The sequence below is a fragment of the Indicator indicator genome, chromosome 7, assembly GCF_027791375.1.
Source record: "Indicator indicator isolate 239-I01 chromosome 7, UM_Iind_1.1, whole genome shotgun sequence".
In the NCBI taxonomy this organism is placed as follows: domain Eukaryota; kingdom Metazoa; phylum Chordata; class Aves; order Piciformes; family Indicatoridae; genus Indicator; species Indicator indicator.
In genome coordinates, this window is record NC_072016.1 from 28,333,635 (window position 1) to 28,359,758 (window position 26,124).

Here is a 26,124-nt window from a genome sequence, read left to right on the forward strand (position 1 = left end):
CATTTCATCACTCTAGACAAAGTGAAGCACCAGCTCGTTGGATCTGATAATGACAAGGGCTAGGTGCTCTCCACAGTGGAAAAAATTGCATCATCTCCAGAGCAAGAGCACTGCTGCTTTCACAGCACAGTTTTGTTTAGTGTGTGCTAGCATCCCCAAAGTGGTGGAAAACCTGCACTCCTTGCACATCCACCTTTGCCAGTTGCTTGGGGAATGTGACTGCAAGAGCCAGGATCATAGAGTCCAGCTTTTAGGAGGCTTGGTGAAGGATAAAGTGAGGAAGAGGAGCGCCCCATCTATCTCCTGCCTGGCTCGCCTGAGTGGCACTGAGGAGACTGGGGCTCCAGCTTCTGCTCTCTCACCCATCCAAAACCAGTCATGCAGCCATGCACATAAGGACAGTAAGTCTGCTACAGCTGCTGTACTACAGCAATGTCTTGCAGCGGGGAGGCAGGAGGCAGAAACACGAACTCAGCAATGAACAGGAGCTAGAAGACCTGCAGGCTGCCCAGCACCTGGGCACAGGGGAGCTTGTTTGGCAGCACGGATTGCACAGCCAGTGCCCAAGGCTGGCATGGACATGCCTGTTTACTAATCAGGTCACAGGTCCACATGCATTTCCCAGGAGTACTTGTGCTCTCCTTCTATGCTAAAACAATCTGTCCTTGTCCATATCTAAGGCTGTCATAAATCTGTCCTGCTGCTAAAAGCCACCGATTCACATTGCAGCAGCCACACCAGCTCACACATTGCTGTCCCACAGACCTGCATGCAAAAGCTCTTGGCTTTTCCTTTCAGCATACATTTCATAACCAGTTTATTTGCAATGGTGACAAATACACTTTTACAGCAATACTCTAATTTATACTTAACATTGTGATTTTTTTCAGGCTTTCAAAGAAAAAGCAGCACCTCTGCCTCCCAAGCAGGAATTGCTTTAGGTTTTTGTGCTCAAGAAACAAACTTTTTTTTTTTTTTAATCAGAATCCCCTGTCCGTGCATATACATCCGATTCTGCATTCATATAAAATGCTTTCAACAGACTTTTGACTCAGCTCGCAATTCCTTAATGCACATGTGGTCATGGTTATCATATCAAAGTTTGGACCACAGAGATTCATCTTACAGGACAAAGTTTCTGCCTGAGCAAATGTTTATTATCTAAGAAAGACTTGAGTTCCTCAGGGGCTCTAGCATGGAAGAAATACATCAGCTGTCATGGGACCAAATCTGGTTCTAAGGAACTCAGACTTTGGCTCTCTGAAGGTCAGAGTATGTTTCATACATTAGGCAAGGACTAGTGCTATTTTATTTTAAAATTAAATGCTTCTTCCTTATCCCCAATGTGTGTTGCATCACACTTGTATACTGACAGGCTCTTTATCTGCACTGCTTATGGGCTTCAGTGCCCTATTTTGCCTTCAGTGGCTCTGAATTCACAAATTTCCACTGTTTTCACCCTGTAGACTAATAGTGGAAAAGCATGGGAGCCAACCTGGGACACCATTTCATACAAGCACTGTCGTGCCTCTGGCTTGCACATCCTTGAGCTCCATGAAGGAGAAATATGTGTTAAAAGAATCACCTCTCTTTTCAAAACATTAAATATTTTATCTGTATGTTGTGCAGCAAGCCACATGAAGAGGTATTATCCTCGGAATTCAGCATTCCTCCTAAGTGGATGCATTAGGTAATAACCAGACACCGAAAGCACACCAGTCACCTTGCAGAGCTCACTCCTTGGGGCTTGATCCCATAAAGCCCTCAGCTAGATCCCACACTCCTATGGCACTACTCAAGAGGCAGAGAAAGCCCATGGGGCCAGGTGTCTTTAGGGGCTACCTTACATTGCCTCAGGCAAGAAAGGACTACTGACTCAGGAGAGACTCTGCTTCTGTTCTTTACCTCCACATCACTATACAGTGTGCTTTCCAGGGTGTATTTATCCTGTTCTTAAGTCTTACAGTGAATTCTGCTCCAGATGTACAGGAAGAAGATAACACAGACTTGCAAATCATAAACTCTTCCTTTGCCCAATTCCTAAAACTCACCAAAGCTAAGGGAAATTCGGAGTAAAAAAAATACACAACTATGGTAAGCATACACAATTGAAGCCATGACTGACCAGCACTGATAGAGAATGGCTCCTCCCATATTTCTAGGCACATTGGCTATGTGACTATAGCTATGTGATTGAGCCAAAGCAGCCTTCGGCTTGACAGTGCTCCAGAATGCTGCTACAGAGTCCCTGCAATGGTGTCTTAGTTTGTGCTTGGTTTTAGTTTGGGAAGCCCTTACACTGTCGGCTGCTGTGCTGCAATAATCATTAAGGCTGGATCAATAAATGCACAAGAAATAGTGGGTAAAGCTTTTTGTCGGCAAATATTGAGACTGGCTCTTACAAGGACTTTGAGATGCATAACTGTCCTCAGATCACACACCCAACAGTGAAAGAAGCCTTTCACTCCCAACAGGTTTACTTATGTGCAGCCTCTTCACTATTTGTATTTAAGCTGACTTTTTGAGTAGAAAGTGCTGTGGATTACAAACACCAGACTTTCTATAGCTCCTAAAAATCTTACACATGCCTCATTATTGCTTTGCTTTATGTTCCAAGAAATTCAGTTTCTGTACCTGAAGCAGCCCCTTCACTATTTGTATTTAAGCTGACCTTTTGAGTAGAAAGTGCTGTGGATTACAAACACCAGACTTTCTATAGCTCCTAAAAATCTTACACATGCCTCAGTATTGCTTTGCTTTATGTTCCAAGAAATTCAGTTACTGTACCTGAACTCAAAGTCATTGATTGCTTACAAGATTAAGGGCCATCTATTCAGCTTTGCAGCTCGAAATCAATGTCAAGGCAGCAGACACAAGCTATTGTGCAGCTCAGGTTCTAGCCTTTGTGCAGCACAGCACTATGCTGGCAAAAGGCCTCAGGAATGGTGTAAAATTGATCACACTGACCGTTCAGTGGTTGGTTTTCAGCTTTCATGAGTAACTTTTCTTCTCCACGTGTCTGACTTCTTTCTTTGTCTTAACCTTATAAGCTTCTCCCTGTTTTAAAGGAAAAGTATAAATGTCAGCACAGCCTGCAGAAAGTGCTCATAGTTCTAAACCTGCTTCCAAAACAGGCTCCGCGTTTTGCTATAACAGGATAAGTAAAAAGCAGTTAAACCACAGTAACACTTCATTTCAAAGATACACACAATCTATTTATCCACTCTGCTGAGCAGCGAAAGCACAGGCCTGAAATACCATCTTCAAGTAGAAAACACGGTTCTACAATTTCAGCACAACCCCTGGGCTGGAAATGCCCAGTTGACACCCTCAGACGAGACTCTGCTGCCAATTGCAATGGGATCCAGCACCACTGCCAAAGAAAATCACCTTTCCCAACTGGCCTCAGGTCAGCTGGGATTAGTGGACATATCCACAACAGCGTAGGCCATGGCTGCTGTTATGATGTTTCACAATGTCTGTGCTTTAAGTGCGCAGGTTAGTAATGGCATAAAGGGAGGAGGAAGAAAGCCTGCAAAACCCACCACTGAAGCAGCGCAGGAATGAAACCAATGGCAACGACAAGCAGTGCAGGTTTCAGTGTTCTTAAAACAACAAACCCCACAATAAAGTCCATCTTTGCTCATTAAAAGCAGCTCAATAATAATCTAAAAATAAATACCCCTGTAATTACAAGCCCCATTCACATCAGAGAAAGACATCTGTTTATGTGTGGCTATCAGCAGAATTTATCCCTTGGGTGATTTGCATTGATGTATTTGTGACTATTTGTAGTTTCTGAATAATCTAATCTGGTGCAGCAAATTTAAAAGGTTTCCCCTTTGCTGGGCAGGCTTCATTTTTTCCCTGATAAGGGACTACGAAAGAGGAGATGAAAATGTTTTTTTCAACTCTCCTATTTGTGTTTATTTCAACTCTCCTTCACCACCTTCCACCTTTTTAAAAACAATATAATTACCAATATAATTATCTTTGTTTCTGAGCCTGTTTGCATTCAGACAAGATTTCCATTAACCCCGGTGACAACTTTACTGGGGCAAAGATTTTCTACAGCTGTGTGCTGGGGAGCAAGGCATGAAACCATTTATCTCCAGAGGTGTTGCCAGTTTCCCTGAGGCCTCGGGACAGAGGACAGCTTAAGGCACAGCCTGCCCACACCTGCCCATATCTCCAGCACCTATTGCAAGAGGGGCTGGGCATGCTGGGGCACAATACACCTGCCCTTCCCTCTGCCCTCCTTTCCTTTTAGGAGTGCTGAAGCTGGGCACAATCTGGCCCTGCAAGAGGGCTTTTGATTTTAATCACCAAGGAAAAACCCCTGTCTTGGTGCTTGCTTGTAAAAGATGCTATTAGTTGGGTATTTTCATTTTCTCCTGAATCCTACAGACCCTCAGTCACTAGCACAGGATATTCTGCAGGTGAGTGAGAGGCCAGTGGGGACCAGACTGCAGCTCTGGGCTGGTGAAAAAGCATCACACTGTGTGTAAGGCACAAATTCTGCAAGAGCTTAACCAAAGCCACAGACCCAGCTCATATTGACAGCACAAAACAGGCCCCAGGCTTTTGGTTCAAGTCTGCTGCCTGTTACATGGAAGCAGACCTTAATGCCTCCCTGCCAACAGAATTCAGCCAGGCACACCCCTGCCCACACACAGCGCATGGAGAGACCCCTGCCCATCACCCGAATGCACGACTTGTCAATAACCAAAGGCACTGCACTTTGCCAAGGCTTCTTGTTAAATGCAAACCTCCAGCCCTTTAGCAGCGCTTTCTAGCAGTCAACACAACCCTCTGTGTCTACTGTTAATTCCTGGTAGGCCCCGTTCCATTACCATTTCACCAGCTTTCCTGTCATGGGGGATAACAACGCGTCTTACTACCTTCCGGGTGATCTGTGGGAAGCAATACACGAAAAGGAACAATTTTTTTTTTGTTTCCTAGATTCTAAAGGGGAAAAGTATGTTAAAAGGAGTTACTTGAATGCAAAGACTCAGAGCAGTGATGTAACTCATGATTACTTTTCTCGTGATGACGTTCCCTTCTTCATCGGTAAACTGTTCCTCTGTTACAGATTCACCAGGAATGTTTTTTGCTTCCTCACCCTAAAGAATGTGTTATAAGATTAGCAATATAGCCTATATTCTGCCAAACTCACACATATTGCCACACCAATCCAAGCAACAAGCACATGCTATCTTCAACTTTACACAGCAGTTTGCTTTATGTCACACAAATAGTATGAAGGCCTTGCTTATTTTGCATGCCAATACCTGTGCATTTATTCTGCAGAATCACTGAATGTTAGGGGTTGAAGGGACCTCCAGAGATCATTGAGTCCAACCCCAGAATGTGTCCTTAAAGCCTGTAGTAAGCTTCCAGCACATTGCTCCTATTAAGTAACTTATGACATGAAGCTCTCTAGGCAACAAATCACCTCACAGTCAGAGTTCTATGCTATGTGGGCACAAATTCATGATGATATAATCTCTAATCAGACCTCCGTTAGCTTTTCATAGCTTCTCAGTACCCTGCACACACAGAGAATGTATTCGCCAAAATAAGGTGGGGGAAATATGTGATTTAAAAAGACAGCTCTGCCTATAGCTTGCTAAAACCAAGATCTTAAAGAAGCATGCAAAACCCGAGACTTATCAGCATTTATGAAATAAAGAAAGGTATCTTAGGTGACACTTCTCCTGGCATGTTAACACCTGTCAACTTGACAAGGAGTCTTGGCAGCCTGGTGCACAAGTTACTGAGGTCAGCAGCACTCCAGCCATTGCTTCTTGAGTACCAGCAATTTATAGGACCACTGTAAATAAATGTAATAGCAGTTTCCTAAGTGCTGTGCTAATGACTGCATACCACCGCAAGAATTATTGCTCAAATTATAGAGAAATGGCGTTACTTCAGGGTCTAAGGCTAGCTGGCAGTCATGAACTTTTGTTCCAGAAGAGCTCTGACAGTTTTACCTCATGAAGTCATGTTTGTAAACCTAGGTGCTGAAGCAAGCATTGCTTTTGATGCTTTAAAAATATCCATCATTTCTGCTTATTTATTTCATAGAAATAAAGCATATATAATCATAATTTAGCGGCCTACATTCGGAAAAAAAAAAATCCACCAAGCCTTTAGAAACTCCAATAAATCCTTTTAAAAATCCAACAAATCCTTAAAACTTTTCTCCTCCCCTCACCCTCAATCCATCATGGAAAAAATGCCAACTAGAGGAAGGAAGCAGAAAGAAACATTATATAAATTATATTATATCAGCATTAACAGAAAAATAACATTTGAAATGAGATTATGAGAGCTCAACATCAAGCTTTCATAATGCTTCCATGTACTAAGCAGCACAGGGCCAAAACATAATTCCTGTGTACTGTGGTCTATACACTGTTGTCTGCAAAAGCTGCTGCCACTGCTCTGTGGTGAACAAATATAATGATGTCACATTTACTTTTTTAACTGTTTTGCCTACACACACAGCTTTTCAAGATGTACATTATAATATTAGGTTTGTGTGCTATTTCTAAGCTCTAAAGCAAAGAAACTTTTCCTTTTGTTAACAAGCCATTAGTGGCCTTTCCTTTAGCCAGGCTTGTTTGTTTTCGTCACTACAGAGGGACTGGGGCAGGCAGAACGCAGTGGGCAGTGCTGAGGAGCAGAGTGCAGCCCTGCTCTGACCCAGCCCCTAGTCAGCATTTGTCAATATGCAGAAGTGCAGAATTTTTGCTTATTTCCTATTGGAAGCTGTATCAAAATCATTGATAATTAAGCAAATTAACCATTTCAGATATTTTTTGGTGTTTCCCCATGCATATTTCCACAGGCTGTATCTAAACTGTGAAACCTGCTGAACTTTGATGCTTCAGGAGGCATCACTGAGACACAGGCAGGTAGACATCCTGTGTAGGGACATAAAGATGATTTATAAGGGTAGATTTAGACTGGATATTAGGAAGAACTTTACAGAGGGTTGTGAGACACTGGAACAGGTTGCCCAGGGATGTCATGGATGCCCCCTCCCTGGAGATGTTCAAGGCCAGGTTGGATGCAGCCTTGAGCAACCTGGTCTAATAAAGGTGTCCCTGCCCATGGCAGGGGGATCAGAACTGGATGATCTTTAAGATCACTTCCAACCCAAACAATTCTGTGAGGTCCTGAGATCTGGAGATGAAAGGACCTGGCTGAGGTGCCCAGGTCTGGGAATGGTGGCATACCTACAAGAAAAATAGCAGAACAAATGGTTGCTGAAGCCTTCAGACGGAGCATGGGCTGTGCCCTAAGAACTCATTCCCCAGGACTCTGCTGAGGGGTCACAGGAAGGAAACATTATATACCTGCCTACCTGACTTCAGGCTACGTGCAGGGGCAGGGAAGGAAGCGGCTGGTCTCCCCAGTGAGCAGGGCCCCAGCAGCAGCAGCCAACCGCTTCCTCTGTCATGAGCCAGACAGCAGAAATAAGAACTGCACGGGGACTGCTGCTGTAACAGGGCGACAACAGCTGGGTAAAGGTTTTGGGAACTGAAACGTGGGGTTTCCTGGCCACAATGAAACAATGGGGAAATACTGATTCTGGAGACTTAATACTTTAATCAGAAGCATAGCAGATGGGGAACTAGCCACACAGTTTCTTTCCTGGCCTCTCACCCACTAAGGGATGGAGGGTAACTCTGGCCCAGACATCCCTCCCACCACATGGAGCACAGAGATATGGAGAGATTTCCTCTTGTGAATAGGATCTTCAAAGCCACTACAATTAAAAAAAAAAAAAACAGAAATAAACCATGGCAAGCATCAAGGTCACCAGACTACCTGGCCTATCTTGTGTGTACTGGTCCTTTGAGTCTTTACTGCTGCTATGAGCAAGGTTATTCCTTAAAACAGGTCAGTGAGAATTACTGTCTTCAGCTTTAAAATGAAAATTTTATTGATGTACTGAAAAGTGTCTCTTTGAAAAAAAAATGCATTTAAAAAAGTATAGTGGATCTTGGGTTTTAATTCGCCACATGCTCCTTTAAGCACAGTTTAAGGGTAAATGCTGTAAATGCTCAGCAGTCAGCATGCATGAAATCCAGCTTTCACAAGTCTCTTGCTGGTGGGTAGTTAAACAAATTGCAGGAAGGCTCCCAATTGGCAGGAGGTAGATCTGATTTACTGATGTTTCTAATCCTATCCACTTACAAAGATGGATATTTGCTAGGGAAAGAAAAAACAACCGTTACCCACTGGCACTTTTACTTGTCAGATCGCAAACCAGCTTTGGGTTAGAATGGCACATTATATGACCTTGTCAACAAACATTGGTTTTAAACACAAAGCTGATGCATCTGCATCACAGCTAAAGAACAAAATTCTTTCTGCTGCATCATACTTATGTGGGCTTCATTTTACCCCTGACTAGTTGAAATCACTGTCACAATACTGAGAGCTTTAGAGAAAAGCTTTTGGGAGAAAACTTAATACCATGATTACTGAAAGCTCAGTTATATCCCTGGGACTAAACCATACAAAGGCAGCAGTCTGCAAGCCTCAGCCCCAGAACATGCCAGGAAGCTTTGCAAAGCAGAGTGCTTTAATGTCACCCTGCTCGCTGGAGTGTAGTCCTGCCAAAACCAGCTGGTATCCTCTGTTTGCTGCTCTCCAGGGCAGGAGAAGCAAAGAGCAGCTTCCTCATAGTCTTCTGCCAGCTCCACTGATTTTCTTAACACTTATTTGCAGATTATAGGTGTTGCCAGGGATCTCCAGATAAATGGACTTATGCAGTCAGTGCTGCAGTATTGTGCCAAAGTTCACTGCAGATTTGTCAGAGCTCTGGTTTCCTTTCATGTTTGTTTTGTTACTAGAAGGATAATAGTCCATTTTATTCCTCCAATACACCTAGTGTGGTTGTAACTGCAGGGAAAAAAGGTGTGGCGGGATGTGTCTTACCCAGGTGGATAAAAGAGAAATTTAAAAGCAGGAGGAAACAAGTAAGATGGAAAGATCCTAAATACTTATTTTTGTCAAAGTCCAGAGGCAATGCTGCAATGGGAAGAGGAGCAGAGTACAGAGTGAGCAGACCTTTCTCTAAGCCACCATCAAGACATAATCCTTTCAGCGTCAGGATCACATTCTTGTAATGCACAAACAGCAGCTGCGCCTCAGTCTCCTTGAGGTCTCAAGCCTCTGTGGCAATGGAAACAAACATCTTTCATGATGGTCATTTTCATTAGTCAGTTCTGCCTACTAAGGGAGTCCTTGTTAATCAGATGCCATGACTCTCTGTCTGTGCCTGTGCTGAGTCTGTACTTGCTTGTTTGCAGATGTATTGCTGAAGTCACTGAGGGGGAGGCACCCAACAAGCCACCAGGCAAGCCAAGGAGACCTGAAAGGATATGGTGCTGCAAATAGGACAGAGTATAGCTCAGTACTGAGCACTGGGTCATAGGTCTGCTGTTTGTTGCATGGGGGTAACATGATTAACAGACCTCATAACAGCACTTGTAAGCTGTGTTTTAATTCACCTCTGTGTTATCTTTCTGAGGCGAGCTACTCTGACCTGCCAGTCCCTCCTGGGGCAAGACAGCATGAGGGCACTTACAGAGGGAGCCAAACCATCCTGCAGCTCTCCCAGCTTGGCGGGGACTGCAGCAGAGAAGCTGTGCCCAGCTGAATACGCAAATGGAAACATTTCCTATGTGCTTTAATTCCTGTGGCCTTTAATTCTTCTAATCTAGAGGATGGCCACATTTTCACTCTCCATAAATAAGTTTCTTTTGAATAATAAGATCATGAGAACCATTGATTCTAGTTTTGACTGACTGCTGCTCAGGTTCCCACATCCTTCCTCCAGTGCAAGCTGAACCAAACCCTCCACAATCAGTAACAGAGTAATAGGAGGTTTCATGGGCAAAATGCATGACAAGAGACAAATAAATATTTAATAAAAATTGACAAAAAAAAACAAAAATACAAGAGGCAAGACGACACCAGATTCTAATAACTCCTGCTTAGATATCTATTTTATTTTCCATCACAAAACAAGAATCTTACTAAACAGTTTTTGCCAAAAATTTGTGCCCATGAAAGATTTAACAACCTCTAAAAAAGCATGAAAAATTAGACACCGATTTCTGTCATGACTGAATAAAAGGAACTTTGGATCAGGCTCTGAATATGCACATGGTGGCAGAATTCTTATTTTTCCCTTTTGTGCTAATTGTTCTCACTTTTGCACTACCATAACCCCCTATTTCTTTTGCAGTGTCCCATCCCATCAATCCACCTCATGAAGAGGGGAAAGGAAGCAAAAACAGAAACATCTGCACTACCTTGAGGTTAGAATACGATCCTATTACATGTGGAAATGGGCATCAGTCCTTGCTTGTCTGCCTTTATATGCTCAGCCCTCTGAAGTGCTAAATCCCATGGGAATGTGCTGGAGAGTGCTGAACACTTGACAGGACTCAGCTCTCTGACTGCTGGGAAAATACCTCCAGGTGAGAAGAAAACCTCTCTCCATATTTGGAACAGAACAGAGAACTAAGGTAGCAGCTAAATGGAAATAATAGCATTCAGTGCAGAATGGCTCTGAAAGGAAAAACAAGTTGGGAAAGAAGAACAAAGGTAAGGAAGCAATTCAGCCCTGATAGTGGCTGTGGGAGCACACGGTGAAGCCTTTTTTCAACAGGACTCAATTTATCCTTAAGGTATGGTATTACCAAATTTACCCCTGCAGGCTAGGTGAGTACCTCTACTGCTTTCAATGCAGCAATGAATACACATGAGGTAAAACAGCAGCTCCCATGTGCAGCTCTGCCTAGTGAGGCTCCAAGCATGCCCTTGTCACCTCCCTGCTGCTGCTGTTGGCACAAGCTGGCAGAATGGGCTTATGGCACTGGCACAGCATGGCTATCCATTTATGAAGCCTGTGCCCAGGTTTTTCGGATGTTCAAAACAGGCTTTGTTCCAGAGAATGCAAACTCAACAAAGATTTCTAGGGCTGGCTCCTAGGTAACTGTAACATAAGACAGTATAGGGTAAGTACTCCCATAGCTCAGGCATGACTGTAGAAGAAGCACTGGGGTGTGTGGCAGATTCGCTGCCTGGGGGACAGGAGAGCCAGGGGAATATGTCCCTGATTTCTGCTCTGCATCACCCCTTAACAACTATTTGGTTAGCCAGGATTCTCAGAAAACAAAGGAGTAGGAGAGCACAATTCCCTTCTTGCTACTGCTCTACCCCAGAGATGCAAGGCCTGCTTAGTGTGAGCCCCAGGCTGTGGGGTCAGGCACAGCACCCTCTTGCCAGGCACTCAGGCGCTGGTAGGCAAGAGCCAGCTGCTCTTGACCAGTGCTTGTGGCCCTGTGGCAGAAAGACTGGAGTTATTTTTACTCTGCAGGCTGAAAGCATTGCTCCGTACCTGTGAGCGCTATATCCCGAGACTTCCCTGTATGAGGAGCTGTTCCACAGCTTGTGCTTTTTCTCACAGTGATTTCAGTTCACCCAAACTTAGCCTCTGCTCCCAGACCCCTACCAGTCCAGATCTCTGGACCAGCATTAAAGTTTGATTCTTCCATTTCACACCACCATTTCATGAACTTTACATGATGAAAATATACCTATCAAATTATTATTTTCACTATCAAACACTTTCTCTAAAAGGCCTGAATGATTCCTGCTTTGAATGTTTTTTCTGTTTGTCTTGAGATGTGGAGTGGGGGTTAAAAAAGAAGATATAAATCAACAGAGATTGACAGAAGCATCCCATATAAATTCTCTAACCCACTTCAGATCAAACACATTCCCGAAAGAGAAGGTTCAGCCACCTCCACTCACCGTGCAAATCCTCCTGACTGCATCTGCACTAGCAGCAGATTCCAGCACTATAAACACTGCTTTACTATTGCTCTGTTGGAAGTTCAACCCCAAATTATATCACCACATTTGAAAACAATTTTCTATGCCTTTCTGTAAACACAGCAGAGCTACTTAGAAAGCAAGTGAAGGCTGCCTTTTACATACTTACTCTTTCCTACTCTAGCATTTCCTGACTCTAAACCAGTGGACACTTAAATAGTGCAGACATAATCAGGGTGGAGGGCCTCAGCCCCAGGCCAACTATGCAGCCTTTAAAATTTTCAGCACACAGACACTTTGTGTCTTGCCAGAAATGCTCTTGCAGCATTTGAGGGTCTGTAATCACCCACAGTCAGCCTGCTCCATTTGGAAACAGAAACTACATTCCTATTTCTGACCCCTCATGTCTCATATGCAGAGGGAATTGCTGAGGAAGGGTCATACCCAGACCTGCCCAGGTCCTTCCATGGGAGGCAGCAAGCTCCGACCATAAAGATGAAGTATCCAACAGAAGAGTCACTTCTGCTGAGCTCAACTTTGCCATTCTGGCCTTGTCCCAAATGGAAGCACTGGAAATATTGAAGAAATTCAGGGTGAAGACAGTCTCAAGTGTCATCCTGCCTTTTCTGAAAGTGTCTCTATCTCAGTCAGATGTGTAGCTGTGCAGATCAGCCTATCTGCCTTCCACATCACACAGAAGGGGCAGTGCCTTCTCAGGTAATCCACTCCACAAAGCATGCAAATAACAGCAGTACAGACACCTGCAATCAGTGTCACCAATCACTCCTGAAGTAACAATTTTATCTTAGGCAATCTAATGCTGTTATAACATTGTGGTGGCTGGCTGCCTTTTTCATGGCTTGACTGCATATTTTTCTAGTAAGGATCTAATATATCCTGTAAGTTACTGAGGGATTAACATAATTGCTTCCAATGCAGAATTATTTCCTTATTCTGTATTCTGCAGGCAAATCCATGCAGCCATACGAGAAAAAAAATAGGAGGGCAAATATGACTATTTACATGACTGTGACATTATTATCACTATATAAAGAACATTGGCTGTAAAGAATGGCCATCTGTAGAGGCCAGTAAATAAACATACTAAATAAAGCCTACTGAAGGCAACGCAAAGACTCTTATTAAATTTGGGAGGCTTTAAATTAAGATCACCTGCTGTTTCAAGGAAGTTTTACAGAATGTATTAAGCACTTAGAACCACAAATTTCAACCAGAACACATGGCTCATATTCTTCTATACCTCTCTGTACATTCCTGCCTGTATATTCCTGCATTTTTTTCCAGTTTGCATTTATTTTTTATTAAGAAAATGGAAGGGGAAAAAAGAAAAAAGAAAAAAAAATGTCACCCATACCTGTCTGCGAGTCATTTTGCTCTACATGAGACCAGCACACTACATCAAGCTGTAGACTTGAAGATGCCATGCGAAACAGTGGCAGTAAAGGACACCCCATGCCATGCAGCATAGTTGTTTTCCATCAGAAGACAACTATAAACCTCTGGGTTAAGCACAAAAAGGCCATCTAGCACTTGGTTATAAATACAAACTGGCAATGGAAAGCACACTGCCAGAGAAGAGTCAGGTATGCCAAACCTGACGTTCTGACACAGCAGTCCAAACCCACACCCATGCCAATGGCACCTCAGGAATGCAAATCACAAAATACCTTCAGAATCAATCGCCGTCGATAAACTCTTGTAATAATTCTCCGCTCTTCACCTGAGCTCGAATCACTCTCAATCTCACTGTCACTGTCACTACATTCCTAATAAATGCAGTTTTAGTATATTTGAACAGCACATTTGCAAGACAGAACATGCTGATCAGGACTAGGAGAAGAAAACAGAGGTTATCATGGACAGTGCTTTTCCTGCCTCTGTTATGTACGTAATGACACGCAGTTTTGCTCTTAAAGTATATGGGCAGTGGAGGCCATTTTGCTCATTGTCTTGCTGTAGCTTGGTAAGCATACCAAGTGTGGAATATCTCAGCATTTCTTAAGTCTTAGAAAATGCTATTTGGAATGCATCTGACCTGTGGAATTTCTAAATCTTACATAGCTACTAAAATTTTTGTGTACAAAAAAACCCCTTGTCTTAATAACTTCCTTTTTTACTCCCCAAAAATTAGTTTCCAACACGTCGTATGGATTCACAGGTATGGGGAAACAATTTGCTTGTAAAGAAGGAAGAGTCACACAGAAAGGCTCAGTGGAGCATCTCTACAAAAAAGATCACAAATAAGCGTTCTGAGGAACTTCTCCATCTAAATGGCTTTCCTGCTCATTATTTATCTGCTTTTAAGTAGCAAAACTGTAGTGTGAAGTACAATCATTCTGCATTTTCTAAGAAGGGAATCAGGGTGAGGGGAAACAGTCTGACACAAGTCTCAGGTTGGTACCACAGACACATCCAGGCATCATTCCACCCTCAAACTTTCTGACAGCCTGTGTTTTCCCCTCTGGAATCCAAGAAGGTCCTTGGCTTTGGGGCTGAGCAGCTCTATATGCACATGGCTGGCATAGAGCTTCATATGTGTGAGGCAGAGGACCTTCTCACATGACATTTGGCTTAATAGAGCAATTTCAAAGTTCTCTCTATAATTACTTCATGGCAGCCTCAAACCAATTGTAAAGTCATGAATAAGGTATATTTCTAACTGCATTTCTGTTCCTCTTTTTGAATCTGGCCCAAGACATCCCAAATATTTCTCAAAAATGATGTGCAAAATAAAACTAGGCATAGGTGAGTGAAGAAGAAAAAGGGCTATATAACACAAAACATTTAGGACAAGATGACAGTATTCATCTACATGTAGAGTTTCCTGCTGTCCTCTTACACTAGCCAAATATATACACACACAAAAATAAGCCAACCTTATCCTGAAGAAGTAACAAAAAGCGATGATTCCCAGAGGGCACAAAGGTTTTGGAAGAAGAATTATTTTTAATAAACAGCTTCTAGTTGTTTATTTGTGATAGAATTCTGACACTGGGAGTCACGTTGACCATACAGGGGACATCACCTTCTTCAGGATAAAAGAGCAACTGTGCTGTACTCATTTAAAGACCACTGGAATGTGATGCTTGGGCAGTCATTATGTGACCTACGCTGCCACTGCACTGCTTTTGTAAGTTTTTGGGCATTGACCTGGATTTGGGACGAGGCCAGCACTTTGTTTCATCCACATCACCAGGCAGCAGCCTAATATCAGTCATCTGAGTTTATGTCTTGCTGCAAACTGTGTGCCAAAACACTGACACAGGCCTTACCCTGCAGGTGGATGACTACTGCTTCTTAGCTCTTTCCCAATGGGTCAAAGAAAAAAAATCTCTTACTTTGGGAAGTAATTTTATTTTACTCCCCCTTTCTGCCCACAGATAAAAATCTTTCTTTCATACTTTTTGCTTTATGGAGCATTGGTGAACAATGTCTTGCAGAAAGCCTGCAGTTGATTTTTTTTTTTCCATTTTTATGACAGCACCATGAACTGGTCTTTGCTAGGAAATAAAGGATTGCCTTCAAATTAGGTTGAAAGATATTCTTGAAGAAATATCAACAAAACATTATAAGCAATTCTGGTTGTCATTCTAAATAACAAAATTTTGCCACCCATTCAGGCACTGGGAGAGACCTACGTTTAGAAATGATGTTATTTTCTGATACCAGTTTATTCAAAGGTCATGTGTACAAAAAGATTTGTCATTTAGAAGATTATTACCCATTACCAATAAAGCAAACACAGTGCAAGAACTATGCATGAGAAAGGCACATGCTTATTCTTCCCAGTCCAGATGGGATATCCAAAAGTAAAGAGCACATCAAAGTGGATGACAACTTATCTTCTCACTGATGGGAATCCAGAATGGGAAGTGCAGCACTTTTGCACACCCTCAGCATGTTACTGTGCACATCTATGCTCATCTCTTTGTTCAAACTAACCAAGTTCTGCTCCAAAGCCTACTGAGACTATAGAGACTCTGCCATCTGCCTTCAACTGCCTTTTCAGAAGGTTCTTAGTGATATTTTTTTAAAGTATTCCAGTAATTAGCGAACATTAGGAAAGATCCTCACTGTTTCAACTGTGTCATGAGCTAATAACAAGATAATAGCAATCATATGCTGCATTACTGCTGAGACTGATTATGTTGCCATCCATTTAAAGAGCTCTGGGTTGTATAATCAAGAATAGTTTAAAATTAACTCATTTAAACCTGAATGATTTACTGCAGCCCACCACTACCAATATTCTTATTGTGCTACAACTTAAAAAAAAAAAAGGGAGCTATGTCATATAGAAGCAATTCTTGCTTCCAGAAGTTACAATGTTCTCCTGGAAAAGACAATCTCTGCAGAGAGAATGATGCAAAATAAACACTGCAATTCCCTTTTTCAGCCTGGGTCCCTGCCAGCCCTGTGGTCTAATCCATGGCAGCCCTCTCACTGCTTGGGTGAGAGGTGCACAGAGCTAGGAGGCTATAAACCATTCTTTGAACCAGCTTTTCTTTAAAGCATCTGGGAAATAAACATAAGCAACTGAGAAAGTTACTAAACTGTTCATTGTCAGGAAAAAAAACTTATTACTGAGGTCCTGCAGTGAAGGATGTGCAAGCCAAGAAAGGCAGAAATGAAGGGCAGTCCCTCTGCAGTACTTGAAGAAGAAAGAATCACCACCTGGAAAAGTGCTTTACACATTTGGAAATTTTTTGATTCCTCTTGGCTGAATGCACTTTGGAGTGGGGACGAATGAAGCCATAAACAAAAAAATCCAAACCTAACATAATAATATTATCCCCCTTCTTCCCCCCCTGTAAATTAACAGCGAAAAAATGCATGGAATGTTTGGGACAAGAAGCAGGATAGAGGCTGAAGAGTCCCGTTATCTTTTTGTTCACTTCAATGTCACAGAAAGAGTGGAAACCAGTGGCAACACTAGAATTTTATGGGAAACAGATGGGAGGACAGCTGAGCTGTTTGGCCCTGATTGCACAGGTGGTATGTCAGGGCAGGAAAGGGGCCTGTTCCCCAGCAACGTGGGATGGTTTTGCCAGAAGCTGTTCTAACCTCTTCCAGGGCTCAGGTCCAGGCAGGCAGAGGATTATGCAGCCCTGCTTGGCTTCTCTGTCTCCCTCACTCCAATTCATTCTAATCATACCACAGAATCTAAATTTCCACTAACTTCAATTTTTCTTAATTTATCAATAAATGGAAAAGGCATAAAGGCTAAAAACCATCCTGTCACAAACAACATTCTAAGTCTTACAAAAAATTATGTCAAGCAATATGTCAAGCAATAGGCACTCCTCACATGATAATTATTACAGGACACACTGTACCTTCTGTTCTGACATTACTGCTCCCTCCTCCTCTTGGATGCTTGTTCTTGGCTTGCCATCCTCAGAAGTACTCCAGCTCATCTTCTTCACACTGACAGGCACAGATGTTTTGTTGCCTTCTGTTGTTGGCTTGCTAGTATCGTCCAAAGATTTCTGATATGCTGTTGATGATAATGTTTGCTCATCAGTACCAGCTGAAATTTGGGGCTTTGATTTCAGAGCTTCTTTGTCACTCTGTTTTCCCACATCATTTAAAGATTCCTGGATGTATGATTTAGTTTTCATCTCTGATGTGGATTCGGATAGGCTTCCATTTGTTTCTGGCTTCCCTGCTTCTCCTTTGACATATGAGGTAACAGAATCCCTACCTTGGTCCGAACTACAAGAAAAAGGAAAAAAGAACAGACAGTTGTTCAGTGCATGAACCGCATTAGAAGAGGAAAGCACTGAGCCTTTTACTGAGGTTCACCTTCTTAGCACACACACTATAGACAGAGGAAGGTAAAATTGCTTGCAAACACCTATTTAGTAGCCTTGTCTTCTGCATCATCGTATTTTTTCAGAAGCAATGAGAATAAGGTGAATATTGGAAAGAAGGTCAGATGTTCTATGCTAATCCCCTCCCACTTGTCAGGGGAAGGAAAAATGAGAAAGAAAAATACACAAAATCTACCCCTTTCCACGTATAACCATAAGACAAATCCCTGAGGCACTAATTCTTTAACCTGCTCCCTAACTAAGGAGGTAATGAAAGGATTTCTTACTGTGCAATTACCAGTGATGACCAAATAGCTTTTGTTATTTTCCCCCCAGACTACACTATCTGCACTCCAATTAAGTCAAACCTTTTAAAAAATATTGGTATCTGAATATAAATCCTTACACAGTACAGAGTTTCAACAATACACAAAACCAAAAGCAAGGAAGGACACTACAAGATGGAAAGCTGAAGAAAATTTTGCCTTGGATTAGATATGGACAGGTTTAACTCGCATTTCTGATGCCCACTTTTCTTCTCTTTTGCATTTATGCTTGCTTTCAGATAAGCACTATAACTGTAGACAGGAAAATACTATAGCTATTTGCAAGCAAAACCCCAACAAAAGACAGCAAATTGAATTAATCTGTTTAGAAATGGGTGTTATCTTCTTAAGGAAGTCCTTTTACTTCTAGAAATGATCTACATTTAACACAATATAAAATGTAGAATTAGAATGGTTGCTTTAACATCAGTAATTGCATCAGTAGTAGATCAATTGCTTTAGAGTCCTGAAAGACAATCAGCTTGCTGAAATCAATGGCCAAATTCCTACAGGCCTCCAAAAGAGAATATCTAACGCTATCTGGCACCTTAAAATATCCTGATTCAAAGCTGAAAAAGACGTCAAGTGCTGACAGACAAATGATCATTCTGCAGATAATCATTCTTTGCTGCTCACAGCTCATGCAGACCTGGCTCCATCAATTAGTAATCAGGGTAGCCAAGTTCAAAATAAAGGCAGCTGGAGCTCTTCAACTGGTGGGTACCAGGAAGAGTGAACATGACAACACGTATTGTGAACGTTGAAAGCTTAAGTAGGTCCAAGGCTGGAAAAACTCATGAAAGAAAAATGCACTAAGGATAAATATGTAAAAAACATCCACCACAGCAGGTCATTACACTAAGAGCAAATGGAGCTGGGGAGACTGCTGGGGGAAAACAGTGTCCACTCTTCTCTCTTGAGCATCTTCTGCAGTCACTGCTGGGAGATAACATATTGGGACTAGGTGGATTTGGTATCATCTTTCTTACCTTCTTATGCCTTGTAACTCATCTCTTTAAAAGAGTAGTAACTCTACGTAGCATAACATACTTGACGTACGTGGTATAAAAACACTGTCAATTTAAAAACTGGCTTATGGAAATAGTAACAAGTACCTGAGGGAAGGCAAAGAGGTGCAGTGAAAAGCATGACTGTTAAAAGGTACTTGAGAAATAAAAGTAATGCAGTATCGTGGTTTCAAATCATGTTATGTTTTACAGTGCTCAATTGCAGTTACATCTGTGTGTCACTTAACACTTCAAATATTGCATCCAGTTCTGGTGTCCCTATCATAAGATGGACACAGACCTGTTGGAGCGACTCCAGAGGAGGTCCACAAAGATGATCCAAGAGTTGGAACATCTCTGCCATGAGGATAGGCTGAGGGAGCTGGGGTTCTTCAGCCTAGAGAAGAGGAGACTCAGGGGGAACTTAGAGCTGCCTTCTGGTACTTGAAGGGATCCTACAGGAAGGCTGGAGAGGGACTTTTCATAATGGTGTCTAGCAATAGGACAAGGGGGGAATGGTTTTAAGTTGAGGGAGAGTAGGTTCAGAGTATGAGGGTGGTGAGACACAGGAATAGGCTGCCCAGGGAAATCATGGATGCCTCTTCCATGGGGGCATTCAAGGCCAGGCTGGATGAAGCCTTGAGCAGACAAGTCTAATGGAGAGACATTATGGGAGGTTGGAGTACATGATCTCTAAGGTCCCTTCCAACCTAAGCCATTCTACGAAAATAGATAACGTGAAAAGTAATATTATCCACATAATAGAAACATAAACATAATAAGAATGAAATCTGATAAATATGTATTTTGAAAGACAACTCTGTCTGAGGACATATCGAATAAACAATAGTTTTTAAATAGATATATGTGTATAGAGATGTGCTGTCACAGAATAGCAGAGGAGCAGCCTCAGCACTGCTCCTGGAGGTAAAGGCAAAGTTGCTCACGCACACACACACACACACACACACACAGTCTTCCACAAAGGTGCTCACCTATCATCCAAGCGATCTAGCAGGCTACCACCTATTCTGCGTCCCGATGTTGGTGGCTCAGTGACACTTGATGAGTCAGGCTGCCAACCTGTAATTGAAGATATTTCATGTTCTGCTTGTTGAACACCTTTAAGAATTGACCATACTTTCTCTTCCGTCATCTCCTCAGACTCAGCTCCTTCTTCCAGATGAATGTCCTCAAACAGAGATTTAAACTTTTCTTCTGTCATCTCCTCATCAATACCAGACTTTTCTCTCTCAGGCTGTTCAGTCCTTACTCCTGTTTTACTAGTCTCTTCACTTTGCCTTTGTTTTGCATCTTTTGATATCCCGCCATAGCTACCAAGGTACCGCGGAAAATCCTTAAGGTCCACTTCCTCCAACTGGCTCTCGCCTACAGAAATATCTTTAGATGTTCCTTCTCTAAGCAGTGAGAAATCGAGCTTGTCATCCAGTGAAGTATCTTCTTCAGTCACCACTGGCGGTGCTGCTGCTGTACCATCTACTTGTCCCTGGGAGGTCACTAACACGTCACTCAGTCTACTGGGAGTTCTAAGGGGTGACTCTAGGCTAGAGGTGTCACTAAAGAAATCATCCTGATGGAAAGGGGTGGGCGGCACGAAGCGCAACCCAGTGGGAGTTTCCAGTTCCACTTGAATGGTGGGATAACCTAAGGAAGACAGCACATTTGGACTGACTGGGATGAAGCATGAAGCAACAAATAAGCAAATGTCAAATGATTCATGAGTTACATAAAGTATAAAATGTATGAGGAGGTGCAGGTGTCTAAGAACAAATGAAATGAGTACTTCCAGTGACCAGCACAGTGAAGCCAGTGCTTTGGACTATCCTGTAAATTGTCTGTAAAGATTTAACAAATTGATTTTGCAGCTATTTTAACATCTTAAAGCTATAGCACTTTCTCTTACGAGCATGCAATGAATCAAATGTGGACAAGGGTGGTTGTTCCTTTATATCCAATACAATCTCTTGCAGTCATTTAGTGGAAATATTTCTTCCCTAATTTTTCAGTGTTTGGTTTTTGTTTTTTCTTTTTTAATTTGTAAGTTTAAGAAATAGATTTTAAAGATAGAAATAGATCATAAGATAGGACAGCCACTTTTTTTTGTCAGTAGGTATTATTTGTAAAGCAAGTCCACATTTTTAATATCCTTTAATATAAAAATACACAATACCAGCAATACAATGTTACTAATATATATATAACTCCAATTTAACCACAGAGCCACAAGTAAGGAATAGTTAGAAGAATGAGGAATGGAAATTGGTCCTAATGAGGATACTAAAAAATAGCAGATCTAAGTACACAGCAGGAGAAAAGAAAACTATAAAAGGAAGTTAACAAGGAGGAGAACACACACACACACAAGGGAGAGCTATATGAATATTTCAGGTACAGTAAAGTTATACAGGCGAGAGGACTGTGGTGAGTAAGGAGATCTTGGTGATCTTGGAGAGTGAGGTGATCTTGGTGACGTGGGTACAATCAGATACACTGATCAAATAAAGAGAAAAAAGAAAAATTGATGAAAACATGAGAAAAACACACAAAAGGATTAAACTGAATATATATGCAAAAAGGACAACAAAACCTGACGTTTGCATTCCAGCAAACAACTGGTTGGGTAACCTAGGGAAGGAAAAATACATGTGGTGGGGTTAATTTGACATTGTGCTGCCTGTGAAGGAGGTTTTGGGTTTTTGTTTCCTGAATCAGCTGAGAGAAAGGCAAAAGTGGTCTGGTCTTGGTGAGGAAAGGAAGCTTGAGGAAGGTTCAGAGAAGAGGAGAGACAGAAAGCAACTGCAGAGAAGCGTTTGTTTTTTTCTCATAAGAACACTGATGCTACTATTAAAAGGCACAAACAACATTTCAAGAGCAACTTTCTTAAAATGTCAACAGAAAATTATTTCTGTAATGCAATGATTGAATGATCAGTGATGCTGCTCAGTAATGGAGGTACACTGAGCTTATATGCTCCAAATGAAGACAATCCTGCTAAAATACAAAGAAAGCCCAATACACACTCACACAAATTAAAAAAACAAACAAACACACAAACCCAAAACCACCACCCAAAAAAACAAAGGAAAAGTTACTTACAAAGGAAAAATCTTGTTTAAGGAGCTATTTATAATAGATGTGACAAAAAATCAAAGCAAAGAATGTAGCAACCCAGTGCCTCTTGACTAACATTTTAAAGAAGAAAAAACATTTAGCATCATCAACATACTGATAAATACTGAGTACACCAACAGCAACTCTGTTTTATACATGGAACTCATTTATCCTTTTAGCTAGTTGGAAACTGACCTCTACTATACTGTTCTTCAGCTTCCACATGAAAATTATTACACGATTTTACCCATTAGTAGGCTGAAAAAGATATTTTCTCAGTTTTCTGTTTTTCTACTGCAGTTGTAGAAATGGTACATGTGAAATTCGTAAGGAAATTGATGTTCACTTTTTTGAAAGAAGCTTGGTAGTAAATTACACACTAATTTACTCTATGCAATTACTAGGCACTTTCCCCACACCCCTTATTCTTTTTTATTCTTTTGAAAAAAATCCTACTGTTACTTATGTAGACATGGAGTCAAAGGATATGTGTATTTCCCAGGTAACTTGGAAAGCATGCAATGCCAAGTACTTAAAAATATATATTTGTGTATGCCTCAAACCACAATTATTACAGAGGAAAAGCATTCCAGTCTTATCAACTGACACTGAGGCTTGTGGGAACAACCTTACTGAGGCCTGTGTTTGTGACATCCTTAAGATATTATTGCACCACCTACATATCATACTATAAGTGTGCTTTAGGAGAGAAGAAACAAAACTCTCTTCACAGTCAAAAACAGTTGCTGTGTGCTTTATACAACATTATTGTATCATTGGACATGTCACTGAACTGAATATGACCATGGAATTCAATTACCATCAACAGGATCATGAAAAACGTTATTTTCATCTGCAAAACTTCTGGTGCCTGAAATATTTCCATAATCAAATATTGGTCCTTCCAACAGGGTCACGATATCTATTCGATTAATTTTTGTCAATACAGAAGTTAAGGCATCAGCTGAAAAACAAATAAGACACATCAGAACAAAAGTTTGGCTTTGCAGAGCTTTATAATCATCTTTCTCAGTTCCATGGACGTTGCATTTATTATAAATTGCTGGCATTTATTCCTGTCCCAATACCCCATTGTTTGTCTAAGCAGTCATTCTGCCCTCTACTTATTCCAGATATCCATCTTTTAAGAGTTTTCCTTCACAAAGAAGAAGGTCATAGAGTTCTTAAGGAATGTGTTTACTTATTACTGAAAAAAAAAAAATCCTTTTGCTAGAGCATAAAAGGAATGTAAAAATCCTTTTATGAGGAACAAGAGGATAGATAGCCATACAGGTAATGACACATGTAAGGCTGTTCATACAGTACATCATGAAATCTCCTTTACAGCAATCATGCTGTGAGAACACAGTAATTTTGGAAATTACTTTCACACTCAAAGAGATCAAAGGAAGCTCAGATACAGTGTTAGGAGTGCATGGATTACAGAATGGTGATGAACACCATTGACCTAACACAAAAATAAAAATCTCTCTTTCAAGTTGAGCAATTCAAGTAAAATGCACAGAAACCCCCATCAGAATCAGTGCTCCATCACTCCTCTTAGAAGGTTTACTTTTTTTCTGATGACCTGAAATACTGTGAGACTACCTAACTTTTCCAGACAGTCTATTTCCATGCCCAATTCTGGTGTTGCCATCATAAGAAGGACACAGAACTGTTGGAGGGAGTCCAGAGAAGGGCTACAAAGACGATCCAGGGACTGGAACATCTCTGCTATGAGGATAGGCTGAGGGAGTTTGGTTTGTTCAGCCTAGAGAAGAAAAAATTCTTTGGGGACCTTAGCGCTGCATTCTAATACCTGAAGGGATCCCACAGGAAGGCTGCAGAGGGTTTTTCATAAGGGTTTCTAGCAACAGAACAAGGGGGAATGGTTTGAAGCTGAGGGAGAGTAGGTATAAACTGGATCTTAGGAAGAAGTTCTTCAGTACAAGGGTGGTGAGGCTATGGAATAGACTGCCCAGGGAGATTGTGGATGCCTCCTCCCTGGGGGAGTTCAAGGCCAGATTGGATGAGGCCTTGAGCAGCTGAGTCTAGTGGAGAGGTATCCCTGGTCATGGCAGGGAGGTTGGAACACAAAATATCTAAGGTCCCTTCCAATCAAAGACATTCTATGTTTCATGTTCCCTGCTATTGGAAAGTTTTCCCTAATCTTTTTATTACTTGCCCTATCAGGATGCAGAAAACAGATTGTTTCCTTCTACATCTATGCTGAATATGTGAGACACATTTCTGACTTCTGGTAAAAATATAACTGAAAATTCTTTTTTTTTTCTTTTTTGCAAAAAACATTCATCAGGTTTTCTTCAATTTAACCTATTTAGATCAGGCAAAAGATGAAATTTCCTATAACTTACAAAAACCAAAATATCTACTTGAACTTACTCGTAGCATTTTTCCCATCTCTGGTAACCCATTTTTTTAACAACATGAAACTTTGAGCAATAAGAGAATTTGGATTTTCTACTCGGATTTGATTTATTTCATCCACGGAAAAATTCAGTTCTCTTGCCAGTTCTATAAAGACAAAAAAAAACAGAACAAAAACAAAACAAGCAAGAAAAAAAGCAACAAACCAAACAACAAAATCACTAAGCAAATCACAAAGCCCTTTCAGGCTTTCAAATATCTGAAATCACACGGGTGTCAACAAAACTACCCGACACAAACTTCACAGATAACACAGTGAACATATTACTATATTATTATTGTTATTATTATTATACTTTAATTTCCTAAGACAGACATTAATTTGAATTTCAGTCTTCTTTGTGAGCTCTTACTGTATTTACTCTTTATGACCACTTAGTATATTTACACTCAGTAAGCCACTTAAACATGGTGAAGAAACCCTCCACGGAGACCACTTCATCATTGCTAATTTATAAAATCCGGTTTTTTTCTTTTTCTTCCTGGTGAATGTTACTCCTTTGTGAGCTTGCTGCGCAACTCAGCACTGGTACTGTTGTCACCTATGCCCAGGAAGAGTTGGCTCTGGCAGCTATAAGCCCATGAAAGGCCAGTTTTGCCCATCAACACGTGGAGAAATGGCAGGCATACAGTTTGGCAATCCCACACATGGTACTGACTTGCTGGACTCCCCACAGCCCCCAGGGCTTTGGAGAAACTGCTGTCCAGACACAGGGGCAGCCCTGAGACTGCGTAGATAGATCCACTGAACTCCTTGAGTGAAGCTCTTGAGAGGAGAGTGATTTTCCCTATGAGATTCTGTTTGATTTGTTGTAAGACTATAGGTTCATTTCCTGTTAGGCATCTCTGCCCAGCAACATGTTGCTTGTTTTGGGAAGTTGGGGTGACTGTGAATTTGGGAAAGCCTGCTGCTAAGGCTTTTGGCAAAAGACTACCTTAAAGCATCACAGTGAAGACTAATGTCAATATTAAAGCAGAAAAGCTTACCTGTCCAGCTAAGTCCTAGGTGATCAGCTACAATTGCCATCCTTATATCTGTCCGTTCACATGGACTCTGTGGACCTGTGATTTACAATTTCTTGATTAAAAAGGTTTTGTACAGAAAACCACAATACTGGACAATAGTTTACTATAAATAGTAGCTTTAATTTTACTATGTTGCCAGTGCTTATATTGTTTACTTGAATGGTTGTGTGTCTTAATAACCTACAAAGCAATTTTTTTTTCCACAGCTTTTAGATTTTCTCCTGTGTAAAGCCAAATGTCAAACTATATGATGTCGTGTAATGAAACCAGACATGCTGACAATCTAGCTGTTAGACTGTACACAAATTGTTCAATTACTGGTGGAAACCACCAAGACCAGATTATCATCTATTTTTACTACTTTGACAGAGTAAATTTGCTGTCATAAAGGAAATCTTTCAATTTCTGAGTTACATAAATGTTTGAGTTACATGAATGTCTTTAGCATGCTTCACTAGCTTTCTACAGTACAGGATTTGTTTGAAG

The 26,124-nt window shown here is 41.4% G+C and overlaps 1 protein-coding gene across 2 annotated transcripts in view; it reads right to left on the reverse strand.

Moving 5' to 3' along the window:
- Nucleotides 1-2,991: 2,991 nt before the first annotated feature.
- ANK3 (ankyrin 3) overlaps nucleotides 2,992-26,124 on the reverse strand; it is a 207,418-nt gene continuing 184,285 nt past the window's right edge. Inside the window, exons 38-47 of one of the 2 annotated variants that reach the window (XM_054382435.1) lie at nucleotides 25,600-25,674; nucleotides 24,568-24,699; nucleotides 22,985-23,128; nucleotides 20,028-20,115; nucleotides 17,223-17,601; nucleotides 13,554-13,652; nucleotides 5,040-5,123; nucleotides 4,854-4,913; nucleotides 3,120-3,122; nucleotides 2,992-3,057 (exon numbers count right to left, since the gene is read on the reverse strand). In XM_054382435.1, the coding sequence (XP_054238410.1) occupies nucleotides 2,992-3,057; nucleotides 3,120-3,122; nucleotides 4,854-4,913; nucleotides 5,040-5,123; nucleotides 13,554-13,652; nucleotides 17,223-17,601; nucleotides 20,028-20,115; nucleotides 22,985-23,128; nucleotides 24,568-24,699; nucleotides 25,600-25,674 (1,130 nt within the window). Of the gene's footprint in view, nucleotides 3,058-3,119; nucleotides 3,123-4,853; nucleotides 4,914-5,039; nucleotides 5,124-13,038; nucleotides 13,042-13,553; nucleotides 13,653-17,222; nucleotides 17,602-20,027; nucleotides 20,116-22,984; nucleotides 23,129-24,567; nucleotides 24,700-25,599; nucleotides 25,675-26,124 lie in introns of both variants that reach the window. The other variant, XM_054382436.1, reaches the window with a different exon arrangement.